General features: G+C 34.8%; 4 protein-coding genes across 5 annotated transcripts; all 4 read right to left on the bottom strand.

The window, feature by feature from the left end:
* Nucleotides 1-3,934: 3,934 nt before the first annotated feature.
* LOC101895900 (cystatin-like protein) lies at nucleotides 3,935-4,778 on the bottom strand. The gene is made up of 3 exons (XM_005182821.4): nucleotides 4,451-4,778; nucleotides 4,272-4,390; nucleotides 3,935-4,201 (listed from the first exon to the last, which is right to left on the bottom strand). Exons 1-3 carry the CDS (start codon nucleotides 4,529-4,531, stop codon nucleotides 4,003-4,005), a joined length of 399 nt encoding a protein of 132 aa, XP_005182878.1. The 5' UTR covers nucleotides 4,532-4,778; the 3' UTR covers nucleotides 3,935-4,002.
* Nucleotides 4,779-10,435: 5,657 nt separating this feature from the next.
* Nucleotides 10,436-12,162, bottom strand: LOC131807154 (sarcocystatin-A-like). 2 transcript variants are annotated; one of them, XM_059132178.1, is made up of 3 exons: nucleotides 12,029-12,162; nucleotides 10,876-10,997; nucleotides 10,436-10,814 (listed from the first exon to the last, which is right to left on the bottom strand). In XM_059132178.1, exons 2-3 carry the CDS (start codon nucleotides 10,995-10,997, stop codon nucleotides 10,616-10,618), a joined length of 321 nt encoding a protein of 106 aa, XP_058988161.1. In that variant the 5' UTR covers nucleotides 12,029-12,162; the 3' UTR covers nucleotides 10,436-10,615. The 2 variants fall into 2 exon arrangements, with proteins under 2 accessions (XP_058988161.1, XP_058988160.1); XM_059132177.1 differs by lacking the exon at nucleotides 12,029-12,162 and adding an exon at nucleotides 11,837-11,896.
* Nucleotides 12,163-16,647: 4,485 nt separating this feature from the next.
* LOC131807153 (sarcocystatin-A-like) lies at nucleotides 16,648-17,378 on the bottom strand. The gene is made up of 3 exons (XM_059132176.1): nucleotides 17,168-17,378; nucleotides 16,984-17,108; nucleotides 16,648-16,921 (listed from the first exon to the last, which is right to left on the bottom strand). Exons 1-3 carry the CDS (start codon nucleotides 17,174-17,176, stop codon nucleotides 16,723-16,725), a joined length of 333 nt encoding a protein of 110 aa, XP_058988159.1. The 5' UTR covers nucleotides 17,177-17,378; the 3' UTR covers nucleotides 16,648-16,722.
* Nucleotides 17,379-17,426: 48 nt separating this feature from the next.
* Nucleotides 17,427-21,160, bottom strand: LOC131807152 (sarcocystatin-A-like). The gene is made up of 3 exons (XM_059132175.1): nucleotides 20,979-21,160; nucleotides 20,816-20,916; nucleotides 17,427-17,767 (listed from the first exon to the last, which is right to left on the bottom strand). The coding sequence occupies exons 1-3, from the start codon at nucleotides 21,048-21,050 to the stop codon at nucleotides 17,569-17,571; spliced, it is 372 nt and encodes a 123-aa protein (XP_058988158.1). The 5' UTR covers nucleotides 21,051-21,160; the 3' UTR covers nucleotides 17,427-17,568.
* Nucleotides 21,161-21,892: the final 732 nt, after the last annotated feature.

Below are 21,892 nucleotides of genomic sequence, written 5' to 3'. Positions count from 1 at the left end.
AAGAACCTCGTGGACTTCAAAATCTATTCCGAATATTCTTTTAACCCAAACACTTTCCTCTTAAAAAGAACGGGCTAACAAGTTCTATACTTTCAAAATCCGACCACCTGTACATATTCCATCTTTGCATTAGATCTGATGTAAGTACAAATATTGCATTGAGCATTTTTTGAAACTTGTGAAATTAATTTAAATTTAATCATTAAATTAATTTGTTTAGAATGAAAGCAAAAAAATGTTGGAAATAGCATCAGAATAAATTAGATTTGTTTGAATTGGTCACCTTTGACAATGAAACCGTCACACGCTGCCCGAATGTTGCTTTGCGGCATTTTGGCCCATTCTTGGCGAAGCGCTTGCTTGAGGTGATCGACATATTGGTATTTTTAGTGCCAACCTTGCTTTCCAAAATACTCCAGACACAATAGTCCAAATGATTGGTATCCGGAGATTTTGATGGCCATTGCGCGCTGGATATAAAGCGAGGAACCTCCAAGGTCTGCGGCCAAAATGTTTCTGTGCCCAAGGTTTTAATACACCCTCCAGAATATTTTCGCAATAATATTCGGCATTTATTCTGATGCCACGGTCGATTAATACGAATATGACCGGAGAGCGACCATCGGCTGTTATGGCAGCCCACACACTTACCATGTTCGGCGCTTGAATTCTGGTGGCCAACAGAAGGTGCACATTTTGTTCCTTTATAAACTGCTGGACAACGAATTTCGAAAAAAAAAACAATTCGGCAGTTCACCACTTTCGGTCAAGCGAAGCAACTCTTTAACTCTTTTGAGTCTATTTTCTTTCTGTTCTTTAAAATTCTCACCACCAAATTGCTTTTGTACACTTGTAAACAATACAGTGAGCTGGAATAATTTTAACAGCTGTCGGACGAGTGGCTTAGAAATGACAGCTGCCTGAAGTTAGTTGCAGTTTTTTCTTCTCACCCTGTATCTCGCTATATATGTAACGGTCAAAATAAACCTTTTCGTCGATTTTACTACAAATATTATGGACTATTTTCACCCACTTAATATTACCCGATGACCATACAAATCGGAAGGCTTCTGTCCAGCCCTAAGCTCTAGTCCATTGCTAACTTTCGCGTCAATTGGTCTATAGTTGCGACCTGTAGAACAACTGCAAATTAAGGAAATTTTTCAGTTTTTGGTCCATTTCAATCCCTAAATATTTTGCGATCATCTCCAAAAGCAATAGGCTTCTATTCTGACCATAACCCCACCTCCATTTTCAATTTCGTGAGGATCGGCCCATAATTGTGACCTGTAGCGTGATTACAGATTATCATGGACATGGACGGACATACATGGCTAGATCGACTCAGCTCGGCGAGATAGGAAGATCGATATAAACTTTCCTATGTGGGAAACCAATATTTCGAGGTGTTACATAATTGTTGGCCCAATCAAACTTATAATACCCCATCACATAGTGTTGTAGGGTATAAATATTGTAGGTAGTTATGATTTCAAAAACCTATTAGGAAACCCATTATTTGATGGTTATGAGTGTTTTCAATAACACGAACTTCAATGATTTATGATCACGTCACTCATGCTCTCCGCACTGTTCATTATTCTATGTACGGAACAAACATGAAAAATGATATATGGCAGCAGATATTATTTCGTCATTTCACACCGTGTTATGTGTGAATTAATTTATTGTAATGTTAATTATGTTAAATATCGAAAACATTGTAATTACATGCAAACATATTGCATATTGTTGCATTACATTACTGTTAAGCCACATTATGAATACATCCATTCAGCTACGTTACAAGCAAGCAATAGGGTTGTTCAACATTTTTGTATCAAGTACCCACATTCTAATTTTTTAAGGGTTTAACCAAGGCTGCGGAAACGGCTACGGTATCTAGGAGTTGGAGTCAAAAACTGCTAAGTTTGGCCGGGCTGAACTTTTAATACTCTCCACCGTTTGGAAGGAACTTCAAAACTTTCGTCGAAAAGTACTGCTTAAATGAAAAATGTTATATGTGGGATACGAAGACGTGAATCTGCATGAGCAATTTTTTGTCATAGGCTGCAGTAACGATTCCGAACTTCAAATACGAAATTTTAAACAATTCCGGTTAATAATGCCGCTAATATCTTCAAAATGCCCAATAAAGGGAGGTATCGTTTGTGTGTCGGCTATACGAAGATGTGGACCTGCATAGACAATTTTTCATAAATCTATCTCAATTCGTTCCAGAAATAAGGTGATTTCAATAGACAGACGGACATCGATAAGTCGACTTTGAATTGTACCTTGATCCGGAATTAATATACTTTGTAGGGTCTAACATGAGTATTTCGAGGAATTACAAACGGAATGACAAAGTTAATATATTCTCCATAAACATTTTTTTAGGAAACCAATTATACCCTCAACCTAATGGCTGCAATTATAATTTGGTACGGCAAAATTATTATATGCTTATATAACTTTTATGGAGGACGCACGATAAATATTGAACCAAAATATCCCGTCTTTAGATGGATGAAGCTGGAATTTGGATTTGGCGCCCCTGGCGGTTTGTGATCAAGAAAATGTGTGCTACATGGGCACTAAAAGTACGAAATATCGCTATGTATGATACATTTTAGTATTGGGTGAACAGATATTGCTTGAAATCTGAAATTTGAAATTAGCGTCGCTACTCATGTGTTTGTACGAAAAGCACTAACTAAATACTACTAAATTTGTTATTGGGTGAACGTATAGAGCCGGAATTTTAAAATTTGATATTGAAGTCTCTGTTGGTATCTGGGATTGAGATATGGAGATGGTTTTGGAAACGTGTGCTATAATTGTACGAAAAGTACAAAATAGTACTAAATTTAATATTGAGTGTAGGGATAGAGCAGGAGTGCTAAATTTTGGTATGGATGTCTGTAGTTGAGAGAAGGAGCTGTTTTGGATGTGCGTACTAAATTTTATAATGGGAGAAATTAGAGGGCTGAAATTCAGTAATTTTATATTAAGATCACTGTTGGTATCTTATTAAGTCACTGTACAGGGTGCGATGAAAAAACTGCAACCAACTTCAGACTGCTGTCATTTCTAAGCCACTCGTCCAACAGCTGTTAAAATGATTCCAGTAACAGCTCATTACTTTGGTTACAAACGTACAAAAGCATTTTGGTGAGAATTTTCCAGAAAAAAAGGTTATTCGTGATGGAATTCAGTGGCCGAGAAATGGCTCGTGAGCTGAACATATCGCAATATTCCATTTGGCCAATAATGAAAAATGAGCGCTTCGCTGGGAATGAGCCAAAATACCGCACAGCAACATTCGGGTAGCGTGTGACGGTTTCATTCGCCGTTTGAAGGGCATAATTCGTGCAAAAGGTGACCAATTTGAACAAATCTAAACTTATTCTAAAATTTGATGCTATTTCGGACATTTTTTGCTTTCATTCAATAAAATTTAAAAAAAAAAATGTAAAAATTATGGCGTTTGCAAAAAGGGTAGCGAAGCGCCTCGTGTTCAGCTATTTAACATAAGACTGATTCAACTAACTAATGCTCCCACCCAGTTTTATCATGAGCCCAAACAGACACAAGGACATCCATAGATTAACTCTAAATGTCATGGAGCGGATTGTGGTCAAAGAGACCTAAAAATTAAAACCATTTTTTTTTCCGATGAGAAACATTTTTTCCGTTTCAAATGATATCTATGGCTGATATGGCTGAGGGTAAAATAAAAACAGTAATTTTGGACTTACCAATTATTGTAACAGTCATTATCTGAGGGCACACAGTATTCGACAAAATCGACTGACATATTTACCCTTTTTAGTACAATATATATATTCTATCTTCATTGCAATATGTGGGGAGAATAATTTTCCCATATCTCATTTTATAGACTCATAGCATGTAACCCATTAAATTATCATTTTTCCAAAATATTTATTGTATTTATTGTTCAGTCTTCTTAATAAAAATTAGCTCTCAAATAACCTTCTAGTAATCAACATGTTTAAAAATAGTTCGCATACATTCACATCTTATGGTGATTTCAGTGCCATCAGTTTTCCAAGGCCTGGTCCAAAGATCAACTTCACAGTTATGTTTGAAATTACTTAAATCCAGCAATGTGACAACTAATGTTTTCAACGAGCCCGCTACTAATTGTTCGCTGCCAGCAAAAACTGCACCAATTCTAAACAAATAAATACATTTTTTGTTTCGAAAAAATAACATAACTATTGAAAAATATTGAAGTTACATACCTGTAAAATGGACCATCATCTCTTTCGGATAATTTCATTAAAACTGCACGCAGTTCGTGTTCGGCACTTATTAATTCCAAACGGTGTAATTCTCTTCTACCGCCCATGCGATAACCGCTCTATTAAATGAAAATTGTCGTTACTTGTGTCGAAGATTCGTATTTCAAATTTATACCCACCAATTCACAATTTTCCAAAAATTGTCCTTGAACGGATGCAATCGTAAGTATTCCGAAATAGAAAATCGTTACTTTAGACATTGTTAGGAAAGTTCTCAGATGTGTGTACTACTCAAGTGATGAATTAAAACTGAGACAAAACCAAGAAGATCCCCCTCAAATGTCGTCCAATAACCGGAATAGCCACTTCGATTGTTTGCCCAAATAATTTACACTTTTCAAATTTGTATACAATGACATTACTGTTCGCAGTTAATACGTCAATTAGTCAAGTTTGCGTAGTTTCATTTACTTGGTGGCAAGAAAAAAATCAATATCTATGGTATTCCAGAAAAAATAATATTTTTAGGCTATGACAAACATAGATTGGCTGGCATATAGAAGAGAATGGTACTTTATTAAAGCTTTCTTCAATAAAAAATGCATTGTAAATTAATGTTCTCTTACATTTTGTACACTTTGGTGTAGAAGTTACTATACTCCCAGCCATGAGGGTATATATCGTTTGATGCGACCAAAATCCGCTCATCGAAATAACGGTTTTAGAGCCAAGGTCTCTTAGGACAACATGTGTTGCAGGGCATATGCAGTCGGTATGAGTTTATGCAAAAATGTCCTACGCATCATCGCATCATTTTAGAAGGATGATGTCAAACCCAAAATATCCTTCAACAAATTTCGCTATTAAAAAATTATTTGCATCAATGTTGTCAAATAAACAAACGAAAATATATAAAGCATATATTCCACAAAAATTAAACTAAAAATCTCAGAATAAAACATGTAAATTGATATAACATTTTTTTTAAGAAAATTACATCCGAAATGTATACTTCAGCTACAAATGATTTGTTTTTATTGCAAATGCAATACGTTTCCAATCTACAGGGTTGCCCATATTCGACGGACCCATGACTCTTTGGGCCCATTCCAATCGACAAGGCTTGTCCGCAGGCAACATTCTTTGCGTCAATTGAATTGTGTAAGGGAACAAATGCAAGTCAATGCGAATAATCCGTTGTAAAGTGGACCGAGCCATGTCAACTGCTGAGAACGGCGTTTTTGGGATGTTCTGGGGGACCTCTCAACACTGGCTCGTACGGCAGCGATATTCTCGGCCGATCGCCTTGGTCGACTATTATATGGCCTCTTCGGAGTAGAAAGAGCCTTACCAGTCGAAAATTTTTCGTATAAACGCTTAATGGTGTTCTTAGAAGGCGCACTTCTCACATTTTTTAATGTTTTAAAAGCACGTTGAGTTTTCACAATTGAACTTCAATTGACGCAATTGACTATTTCAGAGCGCTCGCGTGGCGTGTATTGGTTCATGGTAAAAATCAGCTTGGACTGACGCTTCAAACGCGGTATGTCATTAAGCGATGTGACATCTCTGTCAAAATTTATGGCGTTGCCAGATGGGCCCGTCGAATATGGACAACCCAAGAATCAAAGAAAAAAATATTCTGTATCGAATTTAATAGTAAGTCTCTGAACTAAAAAGAATCGCATTCTCAATATGTATCATAAAAATATCAACAATCTTAATTTATTTTAAACCCGAATCAAATTCGCTGCAAATGTTCCCTATAATTTCGCCTTTCAATAGCCATGCTGGTTGTGGAAAATAGAAAGTGGTATAGTATATAGTGTATATAAATGAAAACTCCAAAATAATTTCGGGTTTTTAGGTCAAGCTTTTTCAAGTTTAACAAGTTAAAAAATAGTAAATTCGTCCGGGCGAGCTTTGAATACCCTCCACCATTTGGAACGAATTTGGAAATTTTCAAAAAATAAAATCCGTTAAAAATGTTGTTAAAAACTTAAAATACCGAATATAGGGGTCTCTACGACGTGAACCTACATAGGCTTAGTTTGCATAATCCATTACCATATTCAAATTCGAAACTTGAAATAAACGGTGAATAATGTAGCTAAAATCATCAAAATACCGTATATTGGGAGGTACCGTTATATCGGAGCTATACGAAGACCTGGACCTGCATAGAGAATCTTCTGTCACAGGCTATAGCATCCATTACGAACTTCAAATACGACATCTCAAACAATTTTGGTGAGTATTGTACCTAAAATAGTCAAAATACGGAATATAGGGAGGTACTGATATATGGGGCTTATATGAAGACCTACATACATAATTTTCTGTCACAAACTGTAGTTCCCATTACGAACTCTAAATACATAATTTGAAACTACTCCGGTGAATATGACGCTAAAATCATCATAATATTAATTTTTTTTTTAGATTTAATAGCATTAAATCTCGAGCAATTGTCTGTGCAGATCCACAGAAAATTTTCTGTCTTGAAACAATTCCAGTGAATAAAGTTGCTAAAAACATTAAAATACCGAATATCGGGAGGAACCGTTATATGAGGGCTATACGAAGACTGCACAGGCAATTTTCTGTTATAGGCTGTAAAATCCATTACGAACTTCAAACACCAAATTTGAAACTATTCCGGTAAATAATGTCGCTAAAATCATCAAAATACCGAATATCTGGAGGTACCTTTATATGGGGGCTATATGAAAACATGGACCTACATGGCCCTACATGCCTACTGGAAAAATAAACACGTGTGCAAAATTTTGGCCTTCTATCTCAATTCGTTCGAAAGATATCGTGATTACAACAGACAGACGGACATGGCTAAATCGACTTAGAATTTTACGCTGATCAAGAATATATATACTTTGTTGGGTCTGACATGAGTATTTCAAGGAGTTACAAACGGAATGATAAAGTTAATATACCCTCCATAGTATGGTGGAGGGTATAAAAACTGCAACCAACTTCGGACTGCGGTCATTTCTAAGCCACTCGTCCGACTCGTTAACAAGCGTACAAAAGCATTTTGGTGAGAATTTTCCAGAAAAAAAGATATTCCTGATGGAATTGAAGCGTGATAGTGTTGTTTCTTTCCTCGCTTCATTTCCAGCGTACAATTGACATAATAATTTTATAGCATTATCTCTTTATTTTGTAGCCAACTGGTAATGCATAGACCATTAGTTGCAATTATTTTTTGGATACTAGCAATGCAAAGAATAGAGGGTAGTCATTACTAGTAATGCGAAAGGTTACATACATGTCACCCAATCTTCCTGTTGTATGGTTATTTTCAGGACTTCAGGACTCGATTTTCAATATATCGAGAAAAACATTACTTTTTTAAATTGAACAGATACGCTCACTTCATCAAAATGATGCAGAATATGTTAAAAAAACTACAAGTTCTCCTCATCTATAAATAATAGAAATATTTTGAAATTCGAATAAAAATGTTGTGTGCAACACCACAAACTGTTGCAATCAGAAATCTGACTGCACTCTTTGTGACAAGTTTTATATTTAGTTCAACTATCGATCATCCGACTTGCTCAACAGCGTCGAAATGAAATTTCATATTAAAAATAGATTTTATCGGTGTTGTGACACATTTAATATTCCCCCACCGTTCATTTTCAATAATGTCATTCGTTGTTGTTATGCATTCACTGCGCCATTGGAAAGATAGGAAACGACTTGTTTTTTATCAAACACATGGTGAGAGGGTGTGCAGTACTGATTTAGAACACCCAGCAACAAAAAATAAAATTAATAATAGGATATTTTAAATATTTTCCGTAAAAATGCAGAAGTGGAAATGTACCGCACGATATTTTTGAAATTTCGCCAGTTATTTAGCTATGTATTTTAAATAAAATTTTGAACTAATAACAAGTAAAAAATCAGTAAGTTCGGTCGGGCAGAACTTTGAATACCCACCATTTAGAACGAATTTGAAAATTTTCGAAAAAGATAACATTCGCCAAAAATTCTATTAACATTTAAAAAATATCGAATATAGCCGTACCTAAAATCGTCAAAATACCGAATATAGGAGGTACTGATATATGGGGCCTATACTAAGACCTGGACCTGCATAGGTAATTTTCTGTCACAGACTGTAGTATCCATTTCGAACTTCTAATACCAAATTTGAAACAATTCCGGTGAATAATGTTGCTAAAATCATGAAAATACAGAATATAGAGAGGTACCGTTATATGGGGGCTATACGAAGACGTGGACCTGCATGGCCCATTTACGAACTTAACCAGCCTACTGGCAAAATAAATATGTGTGCAAATTTTTTTTTTCGTTCGAAAGATAGCGTGATTACAGCAGATAGACGGACAGACAAACAGATGGACATGGCTGAATCGTCTTAGAATTTTACGCTGATCAAGAATATATATACTTTGTTGGATCATTATTTCGATTAGTTACAAACGGAATGGCAAAATGAATATACCTTCCATAGTATGGTGGAGGGTACAAAAGAATTGAATTTTAAATGCTTTCCTCAAAAATATTTTATACGATGCAATACAAAAACTAATTACAGGAAAAATCAGTACATTATAAAAGAGGACCAAAGAAGCCAAGACAAACTAAGGTCACACATCAAACGCATATGTACCAAATTTCTGCGGAAGATATATATATATATATATATATATATATATATATATATATATATATATATGTTTATATATATATATTAGATCAAGTTCGATGATTTCCTACATAGGTCAATAGTATAGCCCCCATATAACGGTACCTCCCAATATTCGGTATTTTGATGATTTTCGACAAATTTTTTTAAGAATTTCTCTCAAAATTGGTACTTGTAGATTATAATGCTTCCCAGTTCGTGTGGCAAAACATTGCATGTATAGGACCACGATTTGGTATAGCCCCCATACAGCGGTACGTCCCGATGTTCGGTAATTTGATGATTTTTGCCACATTTTTTCACAGATTTTCCTGAAAATTGATATTTGTAGGTCATAATGGGTTCCAGCTCCTTTAGCAAAAAATTGCATGTGTAGGTCCACGATTTGGTATAGCCCCCATATAACGGTACCTCCCGAGATTCGGCATTTTAGTGGTTTTTGCCACATTTCTTCTAATGTTTCCTTTATCCTAAGGTGGAGGGTATTAAAAATTTGGTCCGGCCGAATTTTATGTTTTCTTACTTGTTTATTTCAATTTTATTGAATGAAAGCTAAAATCTCGGAAATAGCATCAAATTTTAGAATAAACTTAAATTGGTTCGAATTCTAATCGACACTTTATTTTTTTTTTTTTTGTGCCAACCTTGCTTTCCAAAACACTCCAGACTAGTCCAACGGATTGTATCCGGAGATTTTGTGCTGGAAATGAATTGTGCTGGAAATGATTTTGCGCTGGAAATGAAGCGAGAATACTCATGTTGTAACCATTCATGGGTGGTGCGTGCTGAGTATTGTTGGAATTTCAAAGGTCTGCGGCCAAAATGTTTGCGTGCCCAAGGCTTTAATACACCCTCCAGAATATTTTCCCGATAATATTCGGCATTTACTATGATGCCACGGCCCATTAATACGCCCACATCATCACCGTGGCCGGCGCTTGGGTTCTGGTGGCCAACCAAAGGTGCACATTTTCAGGTGACCTCTTTGGCAAGTAAACACGATCATTTTCTTTGTTTACAAACTGCTGGACAACGAATGTTTTCTCATCGGAGAAAACCAAATTCGGCAGTTCACCACTTTCGGCGAAGCGAAACAACTCTTTAGCAGAAAATTGCCACGTTTTCGCATGGATCCTTCATTTGGCATTTTGATTATGTTAGCGAAAATGTTCAAAGGAATTAATTCAAAGTTGTGACAATAGAAACTATCTCTTCTAATATAAAATTATAAACCGCATTTTTGTATAGGCCACCCCCCAGGACATAACGATATATTTTATCCCCCACATAATAGTACCTTCGTTTTATGTCGATTTTACTCACATTTGCAAAGGAATTGTCTCAAAATTGGTATTTGGAGTTCACAATATGTACCGCCTTCTCTGGATTATACAGGTATACGTTTTCATCTAGCCCTAATATATCTGTACCACGGCAAATTGATTACGTGATTTTATCGCTAAATTTTTTACAATAATTTAATTTTCAAAAAAAAAATATTTACACAATGACATTTCTACAGCATCACAGATATGCCATGGATATACAAAAAATAATTTTACAAAGTTATTAAGAATTTTGACTTTCATTTCTTAAAAAAAGAAATAATATAATTAAATATATATGATCTCAAATTTCCCTCTCAGGGATCATGACTTTTGACCACCGTCGGTTCACCGTCACACTCAAACGTAACTTGTACGCCATTTTTCAGCCAGGGTTGGGACCAAATGCAAACTTTAAATCTCTTAGTTGTGCCGTTTTCATCCATTAGATCTGCTTCGATTCGGGTTGATAAGCCCGAAACCACTTGAACTTCACCCGAATAAATTTTCACCAATCTACAAAAATAATAGTTGATTTAAATATTAAAATAACACTAAATTTTTCAAAAATAGTTACTTGTAGTTGGGACCATCACCAGCTGCCAATTTAGACAAAGAATTGTTTAAGGTTTTCTCGATTTCTTCGAAATTGGATACGGGCCTAGAGCCACCAAGAACAGGTACTGAATCATCGGCCATCTAGAAATAAAAAAAATTATGTTAGACCCTACAAAAAATGTATATTCTTGATCAGCGTAAAGTTGTAAGCCGACTACTTAGCCATGTCTGTTGTAATCACGATCTGTCTATTGTAATAATGATAGCTTTCGAACGAACTGTGATAGAAGACATACTTTTTTGTATACAAATGTATTTTGTCAGTATATAGACAAAGTTCGTAAATGGGGCATGTCGATGTACGCTTTCCTATACTTCCCATATCATGGTTCCACCAGGTATTCAGTATTTTGATTATTTCAGCCATATTTTAAAGAAATTTTTATAATTTACAGTTTGTTTTGTGTTCTACATCTTTTAGACGAAATATTTTGCTAATTAGTGACCCTATATAACTGTACTTCCGATATTCGGTATGTTGCCGATTTTATAAACCTTTCCAACGGATTTCTATAAAATTCAAAATTTACAGTTCGCAATGGGTTTTTCCACCTGTTTTCCTACTGCCCAATAGCGGTTTCCTGGGTGTTCAGTATCTTAATGACTCTGACCACATTTTTCAACTTAAATATTTGATTTGATTTATGATATTTAATGTTCAAAATAGATATCTTCCACTTTATCAGATAATGATCTTAAGGAAAGCGAGGACTTTCCTATACATCCCTCATAAATGTACCTCCAAGTATTCAGTATTTAGATCATTTTAACCGTCTTTTTAGCGGAATTGTTTGGTATTTGGTTCACGTTTTGATATAGCCCCCAATATAAGTGTACCGCCCGCTTTTTTCAAGAAAATTGAAAATATAGTCTTCCTAACCGATATTACAGGCATTTAAAATTTAAAATGGAACTCGTACGAATATTAAATCTCCTTCAAGAACAGGTACTAACTCATTGGTCATCTAAAAGGGAAAACAACAACAAAACTTGTTTACAAACAAAACTCAATATATAAATATGTATACAATGAGTACACACACAGTGTATGATTGTGTGTGTAGTCACTTTGTTTTGGGTCGTTGAACGATACACGAAATGTATGGAATCACCTTTTTATAGAATTTTTATGCGTTGATGTGGAATATTTTGTTTATTGTCAATATCTTCCGAAGCGTACACACTGTCGTGTCGAAAAGCTTTAAACGACTGATGTTTACTTCACGGCTGTTACAAATTTAACGAAAAACAAGTGTGTTGTGCATTTTATAGCAAGTCATTAGGGATGTCGATGTTGGAAACTATTTGAAAAATCTCCCATTTTATATGGCAAACAAAAAAATCTAAAACTTAAACTCTCGATACCACCATACTATGGAGGGTATATTATTTTTACCATGCCGTTTGTAACTCCCCGGAATAAACGTGGACCTATATTTATATTCTTCTGTAAATAGGGCTTCTATATAAATATAACTGAAAATTCCAAAAGAAAAATATGATTTTGGTATTTTGAAGGCCTTAGCCACAATTTCTAAGCCCATATATATTTTAATTTGGTAATCAAAGGTACTCGGGGCTTGCAACCTTCCCCGCAAGCTGTTCTCAATAGAGTTACAAAATGAAATGTTCAAGCCAAAGTTGGCAAAAAAACTGTCAAAAAAGTTCAACTTTTAAATATCTCCCATATAATATGTCAGCCCAATTATTGGGCTCCAATTCACATTTTCTTACGAAATGCATTCCTTTATCTACAATAATATGCAGTTCGTTTACATTACTCAAACTTATGGAATATTTTTTTTAACAAAGAGGACAAAGAATGAAGTTTAAACAAAGTGGACAAAAGAATGGCTTGGCAAAGTATAAATCCGTATTCTGTGAGTAAATAAAGGTTGATAATAAAACCAAATGATTATTTGTTATCAAACCAATGTCTGCTGGACAAAACATTGATGCAATTCATTAAGCTTGCAAGACATGTATCACCACCTAGAAGCTGATTTCGAGACCAGACTAAGGCAATATTCTTGCAATCATAGATTTAATGCAACTCGGTTGTTAACTACTTTGAAAATTACTTCCTCTTGCAAGAGCAGTCAGTTATGTGATGAAGAAGAAGGATTGTTAAACATTTTAGTGAAGGGCAAGACTTTAACGTTATGAATAAAGCATCAATCCAAACCATAGGTATATAAAAAGTTATACGGGTTCAGCATTTTTAGAAGTTGTAGACTATACATTTTTCTAAAATAATGATCTTAAGTCACATCCATCCATTTGGAAGTAGTTGGATATAAATGTACTCAAATTTATTTTAGGTCTGTCGACTTTTTTATTGAAATAGTGACACATAGGCCCCCGATTTGTTATAGCCCCATACGAGGGCGGTTCGGAAACTTCTTAGCATATCAATGAAATTCAAGAATATATTTATTTTTCAATATAATCTCCTGAAACTTCAATACATGCTTTTCTAGCAATTTTATCCCTTGATTAAAATAGTTTTCCTCAAGGTCTTAGTGCAAAATTCCGTGTCGATTGGTTTTGAATTGTGACTTGTAGAGCGACTGCAAAATCAGGAAAATTTGAATTTTTTGATCAATTTGATACAGCTTCAAAAACAGTAGGCCTTAATTCTGACCCTAACCATACCCTCATTAAAAATTTCATGAGGATCACACGATAATGACGACCTGCATATAATACCGTCAACACAAAGTGTTGCAGAGTGTAGGAAAACTTTAGAAAATGTACAATTCAATATTGTAAGGCAAATTAAAAAACGCATGCGATAAAAATATGACAAAAAATACAAAATTTAACAAAAATATTCACTTTTTTGTCACATTGTTCACGATTTTCTTAAATTTTATCGTTTTCAGGCAAAATACCATTCCGAATTGTGAAAATCAGTCCGACTTATAAGCAGAATACCTAAGACCTATTTATTTTACATATATAGTATACCTAATTTGGTATACAGGGTGAGATAAGAAAAACTGCAACAAAGTCAAACGCCATAATTTTTATTTTTTTTTTTTTTAAATTAAAGCAAAACATATCGAATATAGCATCAAATTTTGAAATAAATTTAGATTTGTTCGAATTGGTCACCTTTGGCACGAATTATGGCCTTCAAACGGCCAATGATATGCGGTTTGAGCTTTTGTTTGAGGTGATCAACACTTTGGTATTTTTTAGTGCCAGCCTTGCTTTCCGGATTGGTATCCGGAGATTTTGGTGGCCAATGTGCGCAGAAATGAAGTAAGCAACCTAATTTTGTAACCATTCTTGGGTGGCGTGTGCTGAGTGCGCTGGTGCTGATTCCTGTTGGAATGTCCAAGGTCTGTGGTTATAATATTTAATCCGATCATCGGCCGTTGTGGCGGCCCACACCATCACCATGGCCGGCGCTTGAGTTCTGGTGGCCAACCGAAGGTGTTCATTTTCAGCTGACCTCTTTGGGAAGTAAACACAATCATTTTGTTTGTTTACAAACTGCTGGACAACGAATGTTTTCTCATCGGAGAAAACCAAAATCGGCAGTTCACCACTTTAGGCCAAGCGAAGCAACTCTTTAGCTCTTTTGAGTCTTTTTTCTTTCTGTTGCGGTGTAAGTTCTTGCACTTTTTCGAATTTCAATTGTTTTACCCCGAGCTCATTTTTGAATATTTGCCGAATGGAATATTGAGATATGTTTAGCTCACGAGTCATTTTTCGGTCACTGTGACGAGGTTTTCGATCAAGTCGCATTTTTATACCCTCCACCATAGGTATATTAAGTTTGTCATTCCGTTTGTAACACCTCGAAATACACATTTTAGACCCCACAAAGTATATACATTTTTGATCAGCATAAAATTCTATGTCGATTTAGAGATGTCCGTCCGTCTGTCCGTCTGCCCGTCTGTGGAAATCACTCTATCTATCTCTCTTCCGAACGAATTGAAGTAGATTGATAAAATTTTGCTCTAATGTATGTTATCCTTTAACTTCTGAGGTGGTGGTAAATGTTACCCTCCCTTCACATTTTCTTGAAATTCTCTATTCTATTACAATGAATAAAAATTTTGTTTACATAAAAAAATTGTTTTTTTTTTTACTTATTGTAATTTAAAATATACAAGCTTATTTTAAAAAAAAAAAACAAATTATTATCAAATAAAATTTTTAACAAAGTTTTTTTTTCTGTAATGTTTAGAGGGGTAAAATTTACCACCACGTTATAAAATATGTCACCTCAGAAGTTAAAGGTTATGTCTGCAGGACTTTTGGTATTTAAAATGGGTCATGTAGATCCACGTTTTGGTATAGCCCCCATATAACGGTACCTCCCGATATTCAGTATTTTGATGATTTTAGCGAATTTATACACCGGAATTTTTTCAAATTTGGTATTTGAAGTCCATAATGGATACTACATCCTAAGACAGAAAATTGTCTGTGCAGGTTCACGTCTTTGTAGAGCCCCCATATATCGGTACCTCTCGATATTCGGTATTTTAATGATTTTATGGACATCTTTCAGCAGAATTGTTTCAAATTTAGTATTTGAAGTTCGTAATGGATACTACAGCCTATGACAGAAATTTGTCTGTACAGGTCCACGTCTTCGTATATTCGGTATTTTGATTTTATCGACATTATAACCGATTTTTTTTAAGTTTCGCATTTGAATATTGTAATGGCTTATGACAAATGTTACCTACGTTATTATGACAAATGTTACCTACGTTATGTTATTTTAACAGAATTTTTAACGGATTTTTTACTTGTTACTTTTCGAACCATTTCTGCTGATTTTGCTGTTTTTCTCCGTCCACTCCCTCGACGTCGGGCTACGCTACCAGTATCACGGTAATGAGCGATGGTACGAGACACAAAAGTTTTATTCACATTTAAATGCTGGAGTGCTCTAACGATAGCCACTTGATGTTTTCCAGCCAAATATGAAGATTTCACACTACCACGCTTGAATTCCGTCACGAATAACTTTTTTCTGGAAAATTCTCACATTTTTGTACGCTTGTAAAGAATATAATAAGCTGTCACTGGAATAATTTTAACAGCTGTCGGACGAGTGACTTAGAAATTACAGCAGTCTGAAGCTGGTTGCAGTTTTTTCATCTCACACTGTATATCTCATATCTTGGTTATAATCGCATCATTCTAATGGTCAGAAGTGACCTTTTAATATGTTTGTGATTTTTAAATTCTAACTCTATGCAAAATTCCAATATGAGGATTTTTTTCTGTTTTTGGTCCATTTCAGTCTCTAAATATTTTGCGATCATCTCCAAAAACAATAGGCTTCTATTCTGACCCTAACTCCACCTCCATTTTCAATTTCGTAAGTATCGCACCACAATTGCGGCCTGTAGCATGATTACAAATTAACTTTTACAGACGGGGGGACATACTTACCTAGATCGACTCTGCTCTGCGCTATAGATCCATATATAGTTTCCTATATTTTTCCAGAATTTGTTTTTGTGGTGTAATTAGGAAAATTTTCTGGGTGACGTTGATATAAATATTATCTTGATATATAATGAAAATCTATATTTAAACTTTTGATGTAGTCTACGCTATGTAGTATACTGTTCTATGTATAGCTTAGTTGAATTTTATGACAACTAACTTTCTAGAACGTTTTGATGGTTAAAATAGAGTTTTTAAGCAAAAATATACCTTTGGTGACACGCTTTCGTATTAACATTTTTGACGAAAAATAATTTAAACGCACAGTGCATATAAGCATTCTTATTCTTATAAAATGCACAGATCATTGTTTATTAATGTTCTATGGACTATGTTTTCGAACAATTTCTGGCTGTCCCTCACATTGAAAAGTTACTTGGATACCATCTGGCAGCCATGGTTGAGACCATATAATAACCCTGTATTCTTTTGTTTCACCAACACCATTTGTCAAATCAGCATTTATTTCAGTACGAGAACCACAGACTATTTGTTTTGTAGCTGAGTGAATTTTGGCTATCCTAAACAAAAAATAGAAAAACATATGTAAGACAAAAATCATTCAATAATAAAATTAACTTACTTAAACGTTGGTCCTTCGCCAGCAGCCAATTTCAACAATGACTTATTCAAAGTAACTTCCACATCAGTGAGATCTGTAATTGGCGTACGACCACCTGGTCTTATTAGACGTCTTTGTTGTATTTCCTTAACAAAAATTAAAACAATTCTTAAAAAAAAATCTTAGTAAAATTATAAATACACACTTCTGTCATTGCTGTGTTGTGGCCAAATAATTAAATGCCAGCTACTAACTTTTCTGGTAGGGGATTTTTTTCACTATTTGTAGATTTAATTTCGTGTGTATTTTATAGTATACAACAACAACACAAAGAAGATGATGATGTCATGGATGGTGTGTGTGTCATCATGGAATGAGAACATCCCAAAGCCGAATGTATCATATTAAGTTTATTTATATTTGTTTAATATTATTAAGCTTTTAAAGAAATGAATGAAAAATAATTGAAATAGAAGCAATTGTAATTTTATTTAATTTATATTTTAATATAATAATTGTTTAAATAATGCATATACTGTTGTTATTATATAAGGAACTGAAAGCTTGCAGTTTTTAATTTCATTCGTTTTTCTTTGTTTTTTCGTCTCAGGCATTATGTTTCCTAATCACTTTGGGTTCGCCATCGCATTCGAAGGTGACTTCAATTCCATTTGGCAACCATGGTCGAGACCATATTGATACTTTACATGGTTTGACTTTACCGGCTGAATCCTCCAAATCAGCCTCAATTTTCGTCAAGGATCCAGCCACAACTTGTCTAGTGGCTTTGTTAACTTTGCGCAACCTGAAATAAAGAAAAAAAAAATAATGTTTATAATTTGTAAAATATGTTTTTGTAAACAACACTATGCAAATAATTACAGAAAAAACGCAATAGGTTATAAAAGTTGAGCTGAAAGTGAACCAAAATAGAGGAGTAAGCTCCCCCCTCTTCCACATTTTGAAAAGGAGGGTATATTAACTTTGTCTTTCCGATTGTACAATTCCTTAATATTCGTCGTAGACCCCATAAAGTATATATATTCATGATCAGCATAAAATTCGATATCCGTCTGTTTGTCTGTTGAAATCACGATACGGCCCACATTATTTGTCGTAGAACTTAAACATTTGGCAGAACAATTTGTATTGTATCTAGGATCGTTGGTATTGAGGATGAGATATATCGGACCACGTTTTGGTATAGCCGCCATATAACGGCACCTCCCGATATTCCGTACTTTGATTATGTTCGTCACATTTTTTCAGGGATTTGTCTAAAAATTAGTATTTGTAAGTCATTATCTAGCTTGGGTGGCGGAATATTGTGTATTTATGTCGGTATTTTGATAGTCTTAGTCACATTTACCACGAAATCGGTTCAAATTTGGTATTTAAGAAGATTTGGTAGATGGCAATCCTTTAAAAAATAAAAGGTTTCCGCTTTGGTATGGCCCTCATATAACGGCCTCACACACTTTATGGTGTTTTGAAAAGTTTAACAGCATTATCCAAACGGGTTTACTGGTATTTGTAGTTTAAAGTGGAACACGTTTAAATTCAGATACTTTTATATGAACATGTTTTCTTTACCCAATGGTGGAGGGTATTAAAAGGTCGACCCAGGCGATCTTATTTTTTTTTTTTTTGCTTCTTTGAAATTTTGCGGATTAAGATTCCTTTTCTCAAATTATGGTTAAATACTTCCTTTAACGGGATGGTAGCAAGTCGAACATATTTTATCAATGTATTTGTCATACGTCTCTTAAGTCTTCAAAAATCTTACCTAAACGCCAGGATTTCATACATATTAAAAACACATGTTGGGGTTAAAGCTGATCTCCATGTGAATTTAAGCAGAAATCTTCTACAAAGTAAAGAAGCGACTTGATCGAAACCTGCTTCGCAGTGGCCGAAAAATAGTTCGTGAGCTGAACATATCGCAATATTCAATAGCCATTGAAATTCCAAAAAGTGGAAGAACTTACACCGCAACAGAAAGAAAATAGTCTCAAAAGAGCTAAAGAATTGCTTCGCTTGGCCGAAAGTGGTGAACCGCCGAATTTGGTTTTCTCCGATGAGAAAACTTTCGTTCGTTGTCCAGCAGTTTGTAAACAAACAAAATAATCGTGTTTACTTGCCAAAAAGGTGGTCAGCTGAAAATGTGCACCTTCGGTTGGCCACCAGAACTCAAGTGACAGCTATGGTGATGGTGTGAACCGCCATAACAGCCGATGGTCGCATTAATCGACCGTGGCATCAAAATAAATGCCGAATATTATCGCGAAAATATTCTGGAGGGTGTATTAAAGCCTTGGGTAGCAAACATTTTGACCACAGACCTTAAACATTCCAACAGGAGTCAGCACCATCGGACTCAGCACGCGCCACCCAAGAATGGTTACAAAATGAGGTTCCAGCGCACAATGGTCACAAAAATCTCCGGCTTCCAATCCGTTGGACTATTGTGTCTGGAGTATTTTGAAAAGCAAGGTTGGTAGTAAACAAATAAGAAAGCTGTAAGTTCCACCATTTGGGACGAATTAGGAAATTAAAAAAAAAAAAACCATTACAAATTGTCTTAAAATCTTAAAAACACAGAATATCGGAAGATGTCGATATATGGGGGTACACGATATTGTGGACCTATATAGACAATTATCTTTCAGGGGGTAAAGTACTCGCAAAGTAGTCCTTGTGTAGAATTTCAGACAATTCCATTGAAAAATGTGGCTAAAATTATCAAAATACCGTATATCGTTGGGTACCGTTATATGGCGGATATACGATATCGGGGGCCTATATAGACAATTCTTTTCTAGCCCATCTTCGAACTTGAGCTGCCTACAAACAAAAGACAGATTTGTGCAAAATTTTAGCTATCTTAATTCGTTTTGACTGTAGCGTGATTACAACACACGGACAGACGTACAGACGGACAAATGACGAACTTAATATACCCTCCATACTATGTATCTCCGCATACCAATCCGTTGGACTATTGTATCTGGAGTATTTTGGAAAGCAAGATTGGCACTAAAAAATACCAAAGTGTTGATTACCTCAAGCAAGCGCTTCCTCGGGAATAAGCCAAAATATCGCAGAGCAACATTCGGGCAGCGTGTGACGGTTTCATTGGACGTTTAAAGGATATAATGTGCCAAAGGTGACCAATTCGAATAAATCTAAAATTAGGTACAATTCCGAAATGTTTTGCTTTCATTTAATAAAATTTAAAACATGCCAAACTAAAATGTTTTACAATATTTTGAATAATAAATTTTAGAACCCCCAAAGTGGGTCCGTTTGTCCTGCTTCCGAACGAAATGAAGTAGATTAATAAAATCTTACTCAAATGTGTCTGTAGTCCCAGATATTTGGTATTTTGATAATTTGTGTCACACTTTTTATCGAAATTGTTTTATTTGGAACTTGTAATGGCCTATACCTAGTCACGTCTTCGTATAACGTTACCTCCCCATATTCGAGATTTTTTTGATTTTAGCTACGCTCTTCAACTGAATTGTCTTAAACTTGTTGTTTGAATTCTTAATAGGGACTACCTTGTCTGGCAGATAAATGACTGCAGAGGTCGACGTTTTCGTCCGAGATAATTGTAACACCTGACATTCGGAATTTTTAGAATTAAAGCGGAATTTTTAAAGTGTTCAATTTGAAATAATTATCACTTATCAATTTTCACATAAATGCGAAAGCCACTTTCACTGCATGTTATACAACCGGAATTTAGAAATTTTTCATGATTGTTTGGAAAAGCAGTAATCAAAGTTCGAAAATTCCGACCAAATTCATCGCTTTGATAATTGTTTAGATGTTGACAACAATTACTTACTTATAATGCGGACCATCGCCAGCTTCCAGTTTAGACAGGGACATTCTCAATTCCCTTTCAACTTCTTGTAAATTGGTAACAGTCTTTACGCCTCCGGTCATCTGAAATAATTCGATTACAATTAAACTATGATATTCCAATACAAATAGTTACAGTTCCGTACAATTTGTGATTGCACACACATGGTCACCACCAAAATTAATCCCAAACAAATAAGGCTCTTTTTGGGAAACATTTTTTTCACAAAATATTTCAATTCAAAATATCGGCAAGAGAAAATGTCACACACAAGAACAAAACTGTAACGTTTTTAAGTTGTCGCTTCGAAAACAAATAATGAGCCACTTCGATATGCTAAGTGTATTTATATAGTCGTTCAGTTCTACATTGCAACAAGATCTCTGTGGCTTATGAGAATCCAATGGCAAAATTATAATAATATAAAATGAGCCCATAAAAGTAAATATTTCCACATGAATATATTTAAAGAAATATACATACATACATACAGTTATCAACAATATTGGAATGACCACATAATTCGGTGTATGTTTTTTTCTATTATTTCCTCTCGTATGTAAGGGTGTTGAGGAAGTATTGCAAAAATTTTCCTTCGAATACAGTTTCAAACTTTTTGACATTTAATTGACATTTAAGGTTGAAAAATCTAATTTTTAAATTATTTGAATTATATTATTTGAGTGCTCCCACAAACAATATACCGTTATACTCTTATATGCCACCGGCCAATACAAAAATATCAATAATTACACATATGAACGAACACACATAGGCACATGCCGACCGCAAAAAACACCGCTTGCTCCACAGATAGCACTGTCTTTGTTTGCAAAACATTGACCCATCAAACAGATGAAAAAAGAGATGATAAATCGGATGGCATTAAATGTTTATTGAATGTCTACTTTGACAAAAAAAATGTCCTTTAAAATAATTATAACAACAAGTTGTAAATGTACATTCCATAGAGAATATGTAATGTTACTTCCACAGAGATAATATTGGATATTGAAATATATATTTATTTTAATGGAAATCGTTTGCATCATTGGTTCA

This window comes from Musca domestica, unplaced genomic scaffold (assembly GCF_030504385.1).
Source record: "Musca domestica strain aabys unplaced genomic scaffold, Musca_domestica.polishedcontigs.V.1.1 112, whole genome shotgun sequence".
NCBI lineage: Eukaryota > Metazoa > Arthropoda > Insecta > Diptera > Muscidae > Musca > Musca domestica.
Note: the sequence above shows the minus strand (reverse complement) of the source record. Positions and strands in the feature narration are given on the sequence as shown.

Coding starts and splice junctions, on each gene's coding strand:
- LOC101895900 (XM_005182821.4), bottom strand. CDS start 4,531: ATGTCTAAAGTAACGATTTTCTATTTCGGAATACTTACGATTGCATCC. Junction 4,391..4,450: donor TTTTGGAAAATTGTGAATTG/GTGGGTATAAAT, acceptor TTCATTTAATAG/AGCGGTTATCGCATGGGCGG. Junction 4,202..4,271: donor GATGATGGTCCATTTTACAG/GTATGTAACTTC, acceptor TTATTTGTTTAG/AATTGGTGCAGTTTTTGCTG.
- LOC131807154 (XM_059132177.1), bottom strand. CDS start 11,881: ATGACCAATGAGTTAGTACCTGTTCTTGAAGGAGATTTAATATTC. Junction 10,998..11,836: donor TTGAAGGAGATTTAATATTC/GTACGAGTTCCA, acceptor TTTTATTTCTAG/ATGGCCGATGATTCAGTACC. Junction 10,815..10,875: donor GGTGATGGTCCCAACTACAA/GTAACTATTTTT, acceptor TTATTTTTGTAG/ATTGGTGAAAATTTATTCGG.
- LOC131807153 (XM_059132176.1), bottom strand. Junction 16,922..16,983: donor GGCGAAGGACCAACGTTTAA/GTAAGTTAATTT, acceptor TTTTTTGTTTAG/GATAGCCAAAATTCACTCAG.
- LOC131807152 (XM_059132175.1), bottom strand. CDS start 21,050: ATGTTTCCCAAAAAGAGCCTTATTTGTTTGGGATTAATTTTGGTGGTG. Junction 20,917..20,978: donor TGTGTGTGCAATCACAAATT/GTACGGAACTGT, acceptor GAATTATTTCAG/ATGACCGGAGGCGTAAAGAC. Junction 17,768..20,815: donor GGCGATGGTCCGCATTATAA/GTAAGTAATTGT, acceptor TCTTTATTTCAG/GTTGCGCAAAGTTAACAAAG.